This window comes from Pelobates fuscus, chromosome 8, assembly GCF_036172605.1.
Source record: "Pelobates fuscus isolate aPelFus1 chromosome 8, aPelFus1.pri, whole genome shotgun sequence".
Lineage (NCBI taxonomy): Eukaryota > Metazoa > Chordata > Amphibia > Anura > Pelobatidae > Pelobates > Pelobates fuscus.
Window position 1 is genome coordinate 165,331,025 of NC_086324.1, and position 14,235 is coordinate 165,345,259.

General features: G+C 40.4%; 2 protein-coding genes across 11 annotated transcripts in view; one reads left to right on the top strand and one right to left on the bottom strand.

Moving 5' to 3' along the window:
- The window catches only part of PEMT (phosphatidylethanolamine N-methyltransferase), a 440,725-nt gene that overhangs the window by 339,395 nt on the left and 87,095 nt on the right, over window positions 1-14,235 (top strand). The window lies entirely within an intron of this gene.
- Window positions 1-14,235, bottom strand: part of MPRIP (myosin phosphatase Rho interacting protein) — a 118,855-nt gene that overhangs the window by 21,407 nt on the left and 83,213 nt on the right. For 5 of the 10 annotated variants that reach the window (XR_010085215.1, XR_010085214.1, XR_010085216.1 and 2 more), the window contains 4 exons: window positions 13,289-13,398; window positions 9,006-9,570; window positions 8,676-8,792; window positions 3,371-7,015 (listed from right to left, as the gene is read on the bottom strand). Coding sequence is in view for 5 of the 10 variants with exons in the window: in XM_063430676.1 (XP_063286746.1) it covers window positions 3,371-7,015; window positions 8,676-8,792; window positions 9,006-9,570; window positions 13,289-13,398 (4,437 nt within the window). In the remaining 5 variants the exon portion in view is untranslated. The remainder of the gene's footprint in view (window positions 1-3,370; window positions 7,016-8,675; window positions 8,793-9,005; window positions 9,571-13,288; window positions 13,399-14,235) is intronic. The other 5 variants (XR_010085217.1, XR_010085218.1, XM_063430678.1 and 2 more) reach the window with 1 other exon arrangement.

A 14,235-nucleotide genomic window follows, 5' to 3' on the forward strand; every position in this document is an offset into this window, starting at 1 on the left:
TATAAAACAAAAACACAATTTTCAATGAGTGTTCCTTTAAATGGGTTCCACTTTTTTACCTTCAGAGATGAGAATGAAAGACTACAAGTTGGCAGAGTGGCATTCTGGGAAGGGCAAATGCAGTATCTCAAATTGGTAGTTTTTACATATTTTTAAATGCATTACCAAATTAATATATTATTTAAAAAAAAAAAAAAAGTCAATTCCAGCCTAAGGTGTCCTGTTAAAGGAAAACGAATGTTAAAAATAATATAACAGTTTTTAGTCAGATACCTTCCTCTTTTAGTTTGGATTATGCCCCTTTGTTTAAAATAAAATAAAGTTGCAAAATGTCATTATACTTACCTGTATTCCAGTGCAAATCAGACTCTGCTGTAGAGTCCAGTCCAGCCACTCGAGATCACCAATCATGAAGATTTCTGGGCCAGCCAGATGCTTCACACAGGGAAGCATTGAGGACCCATGGTGCATGTGCAGCGATCTCTGTGATTCACCAATTATTTGTCTCTCTATGAGAAGCCTTAACTGAGCTTGGTGTCATCATATTGTGTGTGATGATACCACATGGGAAAATCTTCGAAAGCGAAAGAGCCTCGAGTGATTGTCTTTCTGACAGCCATTAAAGGCACATTCTTGGACTAATATAATAAATACCAATTCTCAAAAAGAGAACCTATGCACTAACATCACTACAGATGTAACCGCTAACATTTGCCAGCAACTTCATGCACTCGTAGCCTGGCAAAAGGTTCATGGTAAATGCTTATTTAAAATTGCTCAACGCATAACAAAAAACTATTTACAAATACTCTGCTCACAGCGTAACACAACATTTCTAAGAAACCGGTTTAGAACTGGTTAGGACTGCAGTTTGGTATCTTCATTCCTATGGTCCGATCTATAAAACCGCTCGTAATCAAACCAAATTACTTCCTTCCCCCAGGATGCTGTAGTGGTTATGGTACCTAGACTGGCCCTTTATTGCAAGGCAGACTGCATTGTAGACTTTCCTTGAATGAGGAATACCGCAAATATACCCATAGGCACATCAACTAAAATAACATTATTTCTCTACATTTGTATAATTCGATAAATCAGCTGAAGTTGTTTGGGAGGTGGGAGTGTTCCTTTAACGTTTTAAGGAGTGTCTCTCTCTAGCAAGTCCACGACTACAGGATTAAGATTTTGAATGCGGTTTAAGCTCGTTTTTTGTTTGTTTTGTTTTTTTAAAGTTCCCAGGTATGGCCTCTCACAGGCATCCGAAAAATCTATAACACTATGTTAGAGAAAAGGTGACATAGCAGAAACATACAGAATTTACAGCATGTAATCAGCAACAGATTGCCTGGAACCCTTTTCAGTGCCAGTTGTAAGTTCATCACACTGCTAGAACAATGTGCTTGCTCTATGTAGGTTACTGATGGGTTGGCAAGATGATTATTATCCCCTTTAATAGAGTGCAGTGATTCACACTGTCACAATGTACAAATTACAGAGAGCGGAGGTGACCTACAGCTTGGGAAATTGCAGGGAAATCCTAGAAGTTCATTTTCCTAGAAGTAAATAGATTTGGCTTTGTAACCTGTAAAACGTTTACAAGTTCATGTTGCCCAGAATTCTATAAAATGATTCCTACATGTGATATGAAAGCGGCCTATCCCACTGAAGGCCCGGAGCATTTCTAACCAGTCCGCCAAAAGGCTTTCTTAACACCCCATTAACCCCTTAAGAACAACTTCTGGAATAACAGGGAATCATGACGGAATATTTCCCTCATGTGTCCTTCAGGGGTTAAAGTGGCATTACCATTAGAAATAGTCTATGTATAATCACACAGTATTTTAAAATTGTGCATTCCTTGATGTTTCATCTTTTTAACCCCTTAAGGACCAAACTTCTGGAATAAAAGGGAATCATGACATGTCACACGTCATGTGTCCTTAAGGGGTTAAAGAAATGTTGATTTAAAAATCAAATAAATAAATAAAATAAAGATTTTCCAGCTAACTGGATATGCTGGTTACACAGAATCAAAGAACCATTTTTTTTGTTTCCTACACAGAGAAAAGCTGGGAGCTACTCTGAAAATCACAGACTCTGATTGGCTGCTGACATCACATGATCTCTGCAAACTTGTTTTATTATCGGTAGCAGTCACAGAGCTTGGAAATGGTTGTGCAAATCCAAGATGGCCGCATCCATGTTGCAACACGGTGAGATTTTTAAGTGGTGATAACAGCAACATCTATTGCTTGCTGATATAGAAATAATGATTGCCTATTTGCATTATTGTTTTAAAGGGTTACTCCAACCATACAGCGCATTGTAGTGGTTAGGATGGGCCTAATTCCCCAGAAATGGCACAAAACATTTTGCAGTTTTGCCCTGTTACCAGTGGGTCCTCTCCTCCTCACTATGGGGACATCGGCCTTCTGCAGAGGGTATATGCCGATCCTGAAGCTCATTCATTGGCTTAGAGCAGGGGTTCCCAACCCAGCCCTCAATTACTCCCTAACAGTCCAGGATTTAGGGATGACCCTGTTGTGTCTAAAGTGTTTTTCTTTTTTACACAACTGGGTAATCCCTGAATCCTGGACTGTTAGAGGGTACTTGAGGACTGGGTTGGGAACCACTGGCTTAGAGCATCAGCTGACCCCTGTCAGCCAATGGTTGATATCCTGTGCTTAAAAATATCCACAGAATTAGCCAGTCTGGAACGCTTGGTAACTGATGCCACAATGAAGCTGCTGGAAATGGAGTTAAACCTCTGGCAGCAAAGGGGCTAAAACTGCATATGGACTCAATGCACCACAATGACTTCAAATCACGGAAATAGTCATGGTGCTTGAAGTTACTTTTTAAACCAATTTGTTGAAAACATTCAGGTGGCACAGCTCTTTTTTTTTTTTATCTCTACATTTTAAGAATACAATATTCTAAGCGTATTCTTATAGTTTGAATCCTACTGTGATATTTTGCTCCTGGTTTGTGGAGAAGCACTGCATGAGTACTAGATCACAGCATCCCCTGACAGAGTTTTCAGCAAGAAAAAAATTAAATAAAAATAGTACTCACAAAAGCCTGGACAGGCTAACATGGAAACATAATGGATAATACACACACCGATTCATGGATCCAATTAAAAATAAAAATAAATAATAAATAAATAAAAAAAAAAGTGATATCGATACCTCTACCTTTTGCATAAAATGTGAGAATCCCTATCTCACAGTTGCTGATTATTCTTCAAGTTAACCCAAATTCTAGTCCTACAAGGTGTCAAGCTAATCTATAAGGACCATAAAGTGCATGCTACAATGCAGATGTTACTATGAAAAAAAAAAAATCTATAACAATAAATTCTCAGGACCTTCAGGTTCTCAAAGTCTGCCTGGTATTTTTCTTTTAAAGCTGATGCGTTTCCGTCCTGATGTTTTCTCTCCAACTGCTCCCTCATCATGTCAATTTGAGTCTCTAGTTCCAGAACACGATCTCTTAAGTTTGTGGACTTGGTTGCTTCTGATGCTCCAGAATCAGTTACCAACCATCTGCTGGTGGATGGCTCTTCTTCCAGTGATAGGATATCAGGATGCTCCCTCTGGTAGATGTCCAGAGTCTCTTGGAGCTGCTGGATGCTATGTGTATATCTGTTCTCCAAGGCCATTATTTCATCCCTGTGGAGGTCATTTAGTTCGAGGATTTTGTCTTGGAATTTTGCCTCTAATATTCTAATTTGCTCAACATAATGTCTTTCCGAATTCTGCTTTTCTAGTTCTGAAGTTTCAAATTTGTTTAGTGCCTTCCCCTGCTCTGCTTTCAAAATGTTTTCTCTCTCTGCCCAGCTTTCCATTAGGCTCTGTATCTCCCTCTCATAACTGCTCTCCACCAATGATAATTTCTCTTTGAAACTTGCCTCAGCTTCCCCTAGATGCTTTTCTATCTCTGTAGCCTGGTTAACTATAGCCTCTGAGGCCGCCCTCTCTCTTTTAATCATGTCCGAGAGCTCATCCTGCTTGTTTTGTACTAACACTTGACATTCCTGCTGTACTTTTTCAAGTGCCTCGGAGTGAAGGTGGCACAAACGGTCCACCAACATTTTCATCTCTCGCTCATATTCCAGCCTTGTTTTACAGGTAACATATTGTATCTGGGCCTGTACAACAGCATCTTGTACAAGAACGGAAAAAACGTTACAGGGGTCAAGAATTTTTTCACAACAAGAGAGCTGCTTGGATACTTCCAAGAAACTCTGCATATTGCTATGGATTTCGGTATTTTGCATAGACATGAAGGCAGAAGAAATGCCTTTAAGAGTATCCGCATGCTCCCTTAAATGCTTGGCCAATTCTTCCTCAAATGGCATCACACTATCTCCCATAGATCCCTGGAGTCTTGATGGGCATGACTGTCCTACTAGCTGGGAATCGTCACATGGTTCAGAGGTGCTCAGATGACAGGGTGGAATTCTTTGATAGACACAGTGTTCAACACCTAGTTGTTCATAAAATATTGTGCCTCTTTCCAATAAGGACCTCTGGTCAAGTGTAGGGTTTGCTTTCTTAAGTTCTGCTTCTAGAATTTTTACATGACCACGGCAGAAGTCCAACTTTTGTGTGGCTAAGTCCAGCTCAGCTTTAATCAGAGTGTTGTCTGATAACGTTTGAAATAGGTCTTGAACAGGGGAAGGATTAATAGGAGACTCATTAGCATAGCTAACAATAGCTTTACTGAAGCCCTCAAGCATCCTAGAATAGTCTCTTAACAACATCACCTTCTTGGTAAAAACCTCTACAAGTGACATACTACTGAAATCCTCACTATCTGGCTTTAATTCATGACTGGCTTGGGAGGACTCGCTGCGTGCCTGCATTACAGCCGATGCTAAATTGTTCACCAACTTTGCCTGAAAATCTATTTTTTCTGCTAGATTTTGCAATGTGTCTTTATGGGACTCTGACTGTATTTCTGTTGGACTTGAAATATCTTCACATTGGATAGCCGTTGAACATCCTTCACTGGATATTTTATACCGTAGAAGTTTTTCCAAAGAATGAATTGTGTTCATTAAAGAACTTTGGCATGAGGGTAAAGTGGATGAAAATGGACCCGTTGTAACGCCTTGAAATGGCAAGTCTTGATGCAATTTTCTACATGCTTCTATGCAGTTCAAAACATCTTTCTGGAACCCTGTACAGGGCCATCTTTCTAACTCAAGCCTAGTAATGTTTTCTGTTTCCAGCTGTTTTGCCATAGTGTTGATCTGAGTTATCCTGTTCTGAAGCTCCTCTCTAAGGCTGGACTCCGTCCTCGACCATTGATTGTGAAGATCTAGCAAAGCCTCTTGATTACAGTTTTTCTCATTCTCCAACTGTAATGTCAGGTCTTTCAGTTTCTCTTCATTTACACAAAGTTGACTTTCAAGAGAGTGGATTATGGAGAGATATCCGTCGATATCACTGGGACCAGAAGACAGGTCCTGAGTTACACTTACAGACAATGCTCCTTCTTCAGATACACATTGTTCTTGGCTACTGTCTGAAGAGTTGCTACTTGTCCATGTCTTTTCCCCACCATCACCATGAATATATTTCTGGCACTGTATACTGGAGAAACGTATTCTCTGCCTTTTGGCTCCAGTGTCCTCTCTCTCTGTTGCAAACATACCAGCACATGTTTCTACAGTATTTGATGAAGAACATCCTTGCAAGTCCTGTCCTGTTTCCATTACTCTTGCCATACCTTGTTCTTCACCAAAAGTATCACCCCTATGACTTTGCAAGTTCTTTTCAAACTCTGCAATTTGATTTTTAGCACCTTCCAATTGTATGCGGAGCATTTCAATTTCCTTTGTTTGTGACTCAATGTTAAAATTGTAGACCTTTAACAAGGCCTCTTCCTTAGCTTTCAGTTTTGTTTCGGTCTCTTCCAAGCTGTTACCCAGGGCTGCCATTTTAATCATTGCTTCATTGATGTCCTGGTCCTTTTTCTCAACTGTTTTCCTATGTGTTTCTAAGATACATCTGTTCTCCTCTTCTTTTTCCCTCATAGATTCTTTGAATTTGACCAACTCCTTGGAAGCCTTCTCCAGTGAGTTCCTTAAGTTCTGACACTCTGCGTCTCGCATCTGTAGATTAGCTTGAAGGTTGGCAGAGTTGGTGTCATTCATAGCCATCTGAGATGCCATTTTTTGGCATGCTGATTTTAACTGGTCTCTCTCACCCTCCACCTCTCTGACATAACCTTCAAGCTTCTGAATCTTTGACTCCTTTCCGGCCAACTGCCCTTCCAGGTGATGAACTAGAATGCTGGTCTCCGAGTTTGTATTGAGCTTTTCTTTCTGAAGATTTTCCATAAGTTGCTCATTCTCCTGCAGCTTATATTCATAATCCACAAGCTTGTCTTCTGCTTCTTTAAGGCTATGCAACAGAAGCTGCTTTTCAGTCTCGTAGCTAGCAAGCAATTCTTCATAATTCATTTGAAGTCTCTCCTCCGTCCGAATCCGAGATTGCTCACTTGCCTCCAGTTGAGAGCTCAGATCAGCCACTTTTTCTTGAAGCCTCTGTGTCTCCTTTTGAAAATCCCTCTGAAGAGCTTGCTCCATTTCTAATTCTCGAAGTTCTTGACTTTTCATCAAAAGGAAAGATTCTGCATCTTTTAACTTTTGTTGGTTGATCCTTAACTGGGAGCTTAGGGCCGCTTCATTGCTTTGCCATTCTTCCAGCACTTCTTTTGTCTTTTCCTTCTCGTTTTTCAAGTCTATTTTTACCTTTGTCAGTGTTTCCTCCTTTATTGAAAGCTCTGCCGAGAGGCTGTTAATGCGTGCGTGTAGGCCAACAATCTCTGCTTCGTGGTGTCTGATTGAATCTTTGGCTTCACTATAACTGTGTTTCAGGGTCTGCATCTGATTGTTTAATAGCTCCTGGCGTCTGCATTGCCCCTCCAGTTCAGTTTGAAGATCCTCGTTGACCTTATGCAGTCTCTGCCAGGCATCTGATGAGGGATCTGCCAATTCAGTCTTAAAGAAATTGATTAAACACGGATATTAGTAACACTCTCATTTCCCAAGTCTGAGTGTCACACCTCTGGTCAGCTTGGACCATAATTAATCCTTCTTGGGTTCTTTTATGGCTGCTATGTAAACTTTAAATTCTATTTTTTTAGCATTGGGTTTGGAATCAATTGAATGGATACTTCATATTGGCTGAAGATTGGATGCAAACAAATAAAAGTTCTAAGAAAAAATAAATTAAGATTCTACAAGGGAATAAATAAAAAGAAACTCCTAGAGACTGGAGTACAACCAAAGAGAGACAAAAAGATAACACAGAGAGACAGAGGACATGTGATTTAGAATAGGAAGACTTCATTGTTCAATATTGTTTTATCAAACAAAACAATTTTCCAGATTAGACTTCAGGATGAGGCTGATCAGAATAACATGTCTTCATGGAACATGCAAGTAGAAAAAAAAAGAGCATAATAATAATAATAAAAAAAATAAAAAAAGATTCTTGTTGGGTTTTCCTCATGAATATTTTTCTTTGGTTTGTATTACTTTTTTGGGGGGGGAACATCAAACAATAAAATAATAAGGAATACACATAACAAGGAAGTAATAACAAGAAAACCCAAGAAAAACAGGAAGAGGGTAGATTAAAAAAAATTCTAGATCTCTGAATAGCAGACATGCAAAGAAAATAATTGACAGCGCTCATGCAGACATACAGAATCACTGCTGGAGAAGCACAGCCAGATACTGAAGAATTGAGCCTGAACCGCTTAACCTCATAACGCTGGTAGGAAAAAGGCCATAGATGTGACACTCAGTGAAATATTAGAAGAATAATACCATGCTAAATATGATGTCATGCACTAGAATCCACCAAGAGGTGTTAGTGAGAAGACGCAGTTACCCTAGTTATACAGATTTCAAAGTGCAGAGGAATAAGAAGATGCTCTGAGTTTGTAACTGTTGAGACTGGACATAAAAGGTTCTGAAAATTTACCTTCAGTGGAAGGTTCCCTCAAACATGTGTGTCATCATCATGAACAGAGGGACATTCGATGGGTGTGACAACTCGTATTTGAGAGGACCCTACACTGAAGCTAGTTTAACAGTGGCACGTGACTTGCCCATGCAAGGTGGCACAAAGAAGCAGACCCAGATAGGGATCTATACTCAACAAAATAAATGATCAGAAATTCAAGGGTCTGTCACGGAAAAATGAGTCCTCATAGACTTGGCTAGTTATCTCTTCTGGGAATCGCACTATACTTGCTAGCACGTTTGGGTAATGATTTCATCCCTAAAACACGGCAATGTATGTAAACATGCGACTAGTCCAATGCACATATTAAATAAACTCAAGCTGAACTTTAATTTTTGTATGACAGCTTTGGTAAGATCTGATTGGTGGATAGTAGCATGCAGTGTGCTAGGGTGTGGATTTTGTTGTGTGATTGGCCATGGATTCGGACAAGAGGACCAAGCCATGTGCCACTGTACAAATACCCGTGATAGAGGGTATCTGTGGGAAAGATTCATGCACAGCGAAGTATAGTAGCCCGCGCTAACACAAGGTATGCAAACATAACTCTGCCAGCACAGATGAAAGTGCCCAGCAATGCATGGCAGGGAAAGTGTTTGTAAGAATCAATGGAGATGTTCCTGGTACCTGTAAAACGTATCCATCCCTCGCATTCTGTTGCTGCTCCATAGCTTGCTTCAGCCGTTGCTGCAGGAGAAGGTTCTCTGCTAACAGATCGTTGACCTCTTTTTGGCTCTGCTCCAACTGGGTCAGTGAACGAAAAACAATATCTATTAACACTACTACCCAAAGCAGCCAGCACCCTTCACCGGAGCACATCATATGCACATGAAATGGTCCAGTGCTTTAAACCGTTTTACATTATACACAACACTTGGATTCTACAGCAATTAAAAACCACAAACTATTCAGTGGAAACATAAAATGTTGCACTTTTATACACAATTAAGAGTTTACCTGTTTTTCCAGCAGCACAATGGTATCTTCAGAGGAATGCTTTGGGGAGCCAATGGGTAGAGGAGATATTGGTATCTGCTTCTCTTCTCTTAGTGGGGTGGTCTCTACCTGTTGCCAACGTTGCTCTATCTCCACCTGGACATTTGCCCGAATGTCCACGTTTTCGGAAGTCAAAGGTCCCCTATCTATCTCCATTCGAGATCCATCCTCTCCTGTGGACTCCTCCACGGAATCCGTACTTTCAAACCTTTTCCGACGTTCCTCCCTCCTGCGCGCACGCTCTCTCTCCAGCTCCCCTAGGTCACTCTTAGAGTCAGTGGTGTCATAGGAAGAAATTGACTTCATGGCTTGAGCGGCCTGTGCTCTTTCCTGAGCCAACGCCTGCTGGATAGGCCGGAACTCAGCCCAGTCAAAGGTTTTAGATCGGCCTTCCCTCCTCCTCTCTCTAGCCCGGCTTCTTTTCTGCTCCACATCAGCATCGGAATGTTCAGAGTCCAACTTGTCATTGGGAACGGAACTGGCGCTGAAAGAGGACGATGTTTTATTTTTCTCCTCCGGCAAAGAACTGATCATGTAGAAGAAGAAAAAAAAAAAAAAAGGATAATTATCTTAATATCCAAACTGATAAAAGTTTTTATCATAAACAACTTCAATTGAGCGGTAGGACACAGGTCTCTCCAAGGAACTTCAAAAATATAAAAAAAGGACAGGTCACATCAACGTCAAGGTGACTTTCCAAAACAAGTTGGTAACACAGGATCACAACAGGAAGGGAAGTGAAAATTTCAAAGACAAAACTTCACATAGACAATTGTCAAAGGGAGGGTCCAGGATCCTTTGCTAAACCACGTTACAACCAATACTGTTACAAAGATAGAAATTTGCTGACTTATAATGATTTCAGATTATGTTCATGTAAAGTGAAGTCTTGCTACATTCAATCTTCTAATGCTGCTTGTCAATTTGAAAGCATTTAGCCAATTGTTTGGTTTTTATTTACAGTCAGCCATAGTTTTTAGGGCTATCCTGAAACTTTCAGAAGTAATGGAAAGTTACTTGGTGGACCTATGTGAAATGCCAACTTGCATATCAAACTTTAGGACAAAGCCTCTTTGCCCAAAAATGCATGGTGTAAACCAGGGATAGGCAACCTTTGGCACTCCAGATGTTGAGGACTACATCCCCCATAATGCTTTTACACCCATATTTTTTGGCAAAGCATCATGGGAGGTGTAGTCCAAAACATCTGGAGTGCCGAAGGTTGCCTATGCCTGGTGTAGACTCTACAAAAATGGATTTGCAGGAATACTTTATAACAGAGGCACCGAGGGTCTGGAATAAGAAGAAAAAAAACACTACTAAGCTACCTAATGAGAACCAGACAAAACCACATGAAACGTTACCATAAATCTTGTGTTGGCCTGTGGACAGCACTACACCGGGGGTTCTCTATGTTGCTACCAAGGGTAACCACCAAAGGTCATCATGTTATCAATATCCTCACAAGGATAACAAACCAGCTTAATTCTTAAATTCTGGATCTTTGCTGGAGAACCACTGCTATAGCTCTTTTTACATATCAATGCATCCATAGGTTTCCTTTTCTGTCAGGACTTTGTATATAATGAACCAAAGCACATTGTCTTATCTTGGTTTGCTGGGTTAGACTCTAGCGGGAAGAATAAAATCATCTTAATTTTCACTGTTTAAAGTTCTTTAAAGTAGGTGTCACAACTTTAAAAGAGCATGAATTAAGGGGGAGGGAGGTGAGAACATGGTGCACAATGTCCTATTAAGTTCTTGTAACGATAATGGCACCCACATTCATTACATCACAATTGTTTGCATAGCTACAATGTTATTGGCATGGGTGACATAAGATGTGAATACAAACATTTAATGGAATGCCATGCATGCCTGGCCTTCGTTTCTGCTGTGTCACTGTGACTAAACCAGACCAGCACCATACTACGGCAAGCAGGTGGTGGTGGAACCATGAAATGCCACCATACTTGGCCGTTAACCGTACTCTGCATCCAAGCAACAAGCGTGTGTGCAGACCAGCATGTACACAGGCATTCAAATAATCCTGTACAGGTCACAGAATAAATACAAATATTTTCATTAATTCTTCCCCCTCCCCCCCCCCCCCCTTCTTTCTAATGAATCTGAAGATGGTCTAGTTTCACAATAATGTTTCTTAAGTTCTGTATAAACCGTTAGACAATATATATGAACACAATATGTAATTTCTAAAATATATAAATATATTCTACAATTTTAATTAAATATACTGCTGTTAACATGCTTATCATAATGCAAATAAAATGCCTGCCGTGCATACAGCAGCTCTGAGTGATTTCATTTTGGCAGCATACCCAGAATGCCATGTGTAATATGCAAATAAGCACAGTTTCAGCCAGAAGCATGGTCAAATCTAAATGAACCACTGTGCATCCACACAGAGGGAAGCGCTTTTTTGACGTGATTATGTTCATAGATAGCAATCTTCAAGATGGCATCAAGCGAAGCTTTAACCCCTTGAAGTATTAAGGAAGGTCATGCCCCTACAAAGAATCATTTAGCAGTGTCGTACTATACAGCCCAGCGGTTGCTTAGCACATAGGATCATTTCATATAATATATTTAAAGACTAGACTTCTCATGAATAATACAGTTGCGGTTTACAGAGTTGTGGCAAATGGGGGAAACAAGCGTAAGAATGTTTTACTCTGCTGGTGATTTAGGTCAATTTGAAGATATACTGCAATAATTACACAGCATGATTCAAACAAATCAACTGCCTTTTACAAGCAGTCATTGATAAGTGTGTTTTCGCCACACACCCATAACACCATGCAAAAAAAAAAAATACAAATGTACACAAACACCATTATCAGTCTTAGATTTTATATGTCCACATCTCTGAAGGTCCTCACCTCCCTTCTGGTCTCCTGTGAATGCTACTATGAAAGCAGATGTCACCAAAAATAAACCCACAAGTGAGAGCGCCAACACAAACGACCTAATCTCATTTTCTGATTGGTTGCAGTAAGAGGACAATGGCTACATCAGCCAATAAAGAAGTAGGGATGCTGAATGCACAGATACTATAATGCTGCTTTTTGGGAATGTCTAGTTCAGAAAACATTTTGAAACGTATGAGATTCCAGATTATTGACAATAACCGATGGAGGAAAGTGAAGCCTTACAGTGGGTTTTGTCATTATTTTCCTCTAATGAGGTAAATCTCACTGCTGAATTTACCGTTACAAGTTGGCAATGAATAACATGAGAAACCATCAGAAGAAAAGCATGCAGGGAATCACTCCAAATACAAACCACAAGACGTTAATACAGGACAGAACACAGCTTTCCAACCTGGGCCTCAGCACAGACAGTTTCATAGAGAAGCTTTTCCTGAGGTTTGCATGGAAATCAAAGAAATGGAGGAATGAAACCGGGGAAAGAGACAGCAAAGGGCGAGAGACACAGCAAGAAAGAAAAGTGCAATACGGGTGACGGCAGCGGGGAGAGACTGGGAAATTATACAAATTATGAAGCAAAAGTGAAAGAGCAATGGGTGAGCAAGCAGAAGAGATAGAATGTATGACAGGAGCAGGAAGAGAAAAAGCGACCAAGGATGAGAAAGCTGGAGAGACAGAGCAAATAAGGGTTGACTGTGGGGGTGAGAGAGCAAAAGAGGAGGAGTAACAGAGAGACAAATAAAAGAGGGTGGGAGAGAAAGAATATGTATTTGCGAAGTAAGAAAAAAAGGGTGAGAGAAATGAGAGAAAGACTGAGCCAGATAATGTGGAGAGGAATTGGATTCTCATGCAGAGAAACAAGTGAAGGAGCAGAGCATGCACACTCTGTGCCCTGCGCGCTGGATGCCAAGACATCATTAGAACATTTACACAATGGTTCTTAACCTCTGGATCAGGATCTGCAGCCGAGTCAACTTATGGTTTCATTAGGTCCCCAATTGTTGAAAAACACGCATTATAGTCATTGGGACCTGTTAATGGCCCACAGTAGATTGGTAACTGTCAGAGCACTACTCTTTCTGCCGCGTTGGAGACTCCTCTGACCCTGACAAGAGTCTAATGAAGGGATTTACAGAATTTTGCTTTTACTATACTAAACCTGAACAATAGGTCATCAAGCTAGTTATTTGCACATCCTTTGGGTTTCTGCCAGGATAAAAGGTTAAGAACCACCATGCCAACAGGAAATGATCTGCAGAACAGATTAGTGATTCCCACAGTAGGGTCTGGTCTCACCTAGTGACATCGGGAGCCGTGTTTGGCCGCACATGCTTTATTATAGTCTGAATCCAATTTCGTCGGATACCTGATGTCATGGCTGAGAGTGTGAACTCCCCTTCCTTAGTCTGCAAGAAAAAGTGATCAAGATCTCAGAGCACTGGCGACATACAAAGAACCACCATTGGGCTGCAGATATATAGATCATGACTACAAATAACACAAGAAAATACATTTAATTTAAGCAAAACCCCAACCCCAAGCCCAGATGGTATTCCCCACAATATGTGTTTTTTAATCTTTCCGGAATCCTATGGAAGGAAAAGAGATAACCAGACATATTGCTTATACTTAAGAAGGGATAACAGATTAGGGCACGATTTTAAATCTTTTATGGCTCTCTTAATCTCAGCCTGGAATTTACTGTGAGCTTAACATGTGTTGGGAACATTACTTGAAATTTTATTAAGAGATCTCATTAACAAATTCACTAACAATATCATTGCAAGAATCAGCGTGGTTAAATGAATGACAGGACAGATCATTAACTAAATCAGAAACCTTTGCTAGCTACGGTATCTTCCGTGCTTTACTGGCAAAGGAATATGTGAGTTTTATTCACTTAAATTGGACAATTCTTTCGAGAGGAAGTGAAGGAACGGTCTATATCAGAGATGGCTGGCCTTGCACGGTGTATGTCCATGATGTTTGGCCAATATTTCATTTGACAAACATATGGAGAGTGAAATCTAGAGGTCACTGATCCATAGAACGCACTGACCACCTATTCTGAACAATTCCGATTATTGGTTGTTTTTTAACATTAGTTATTTGATGTCATCATCGGTCAGGTAATGCGATCAGCATTTATTCCACATAATTCCTTCCTTCTAATGAGCAGCCAATCAGGAAAAGGTGAGGCCAGCAGCATGCCTGCTGGGTAATATTTTCAAAGCATGGGATCA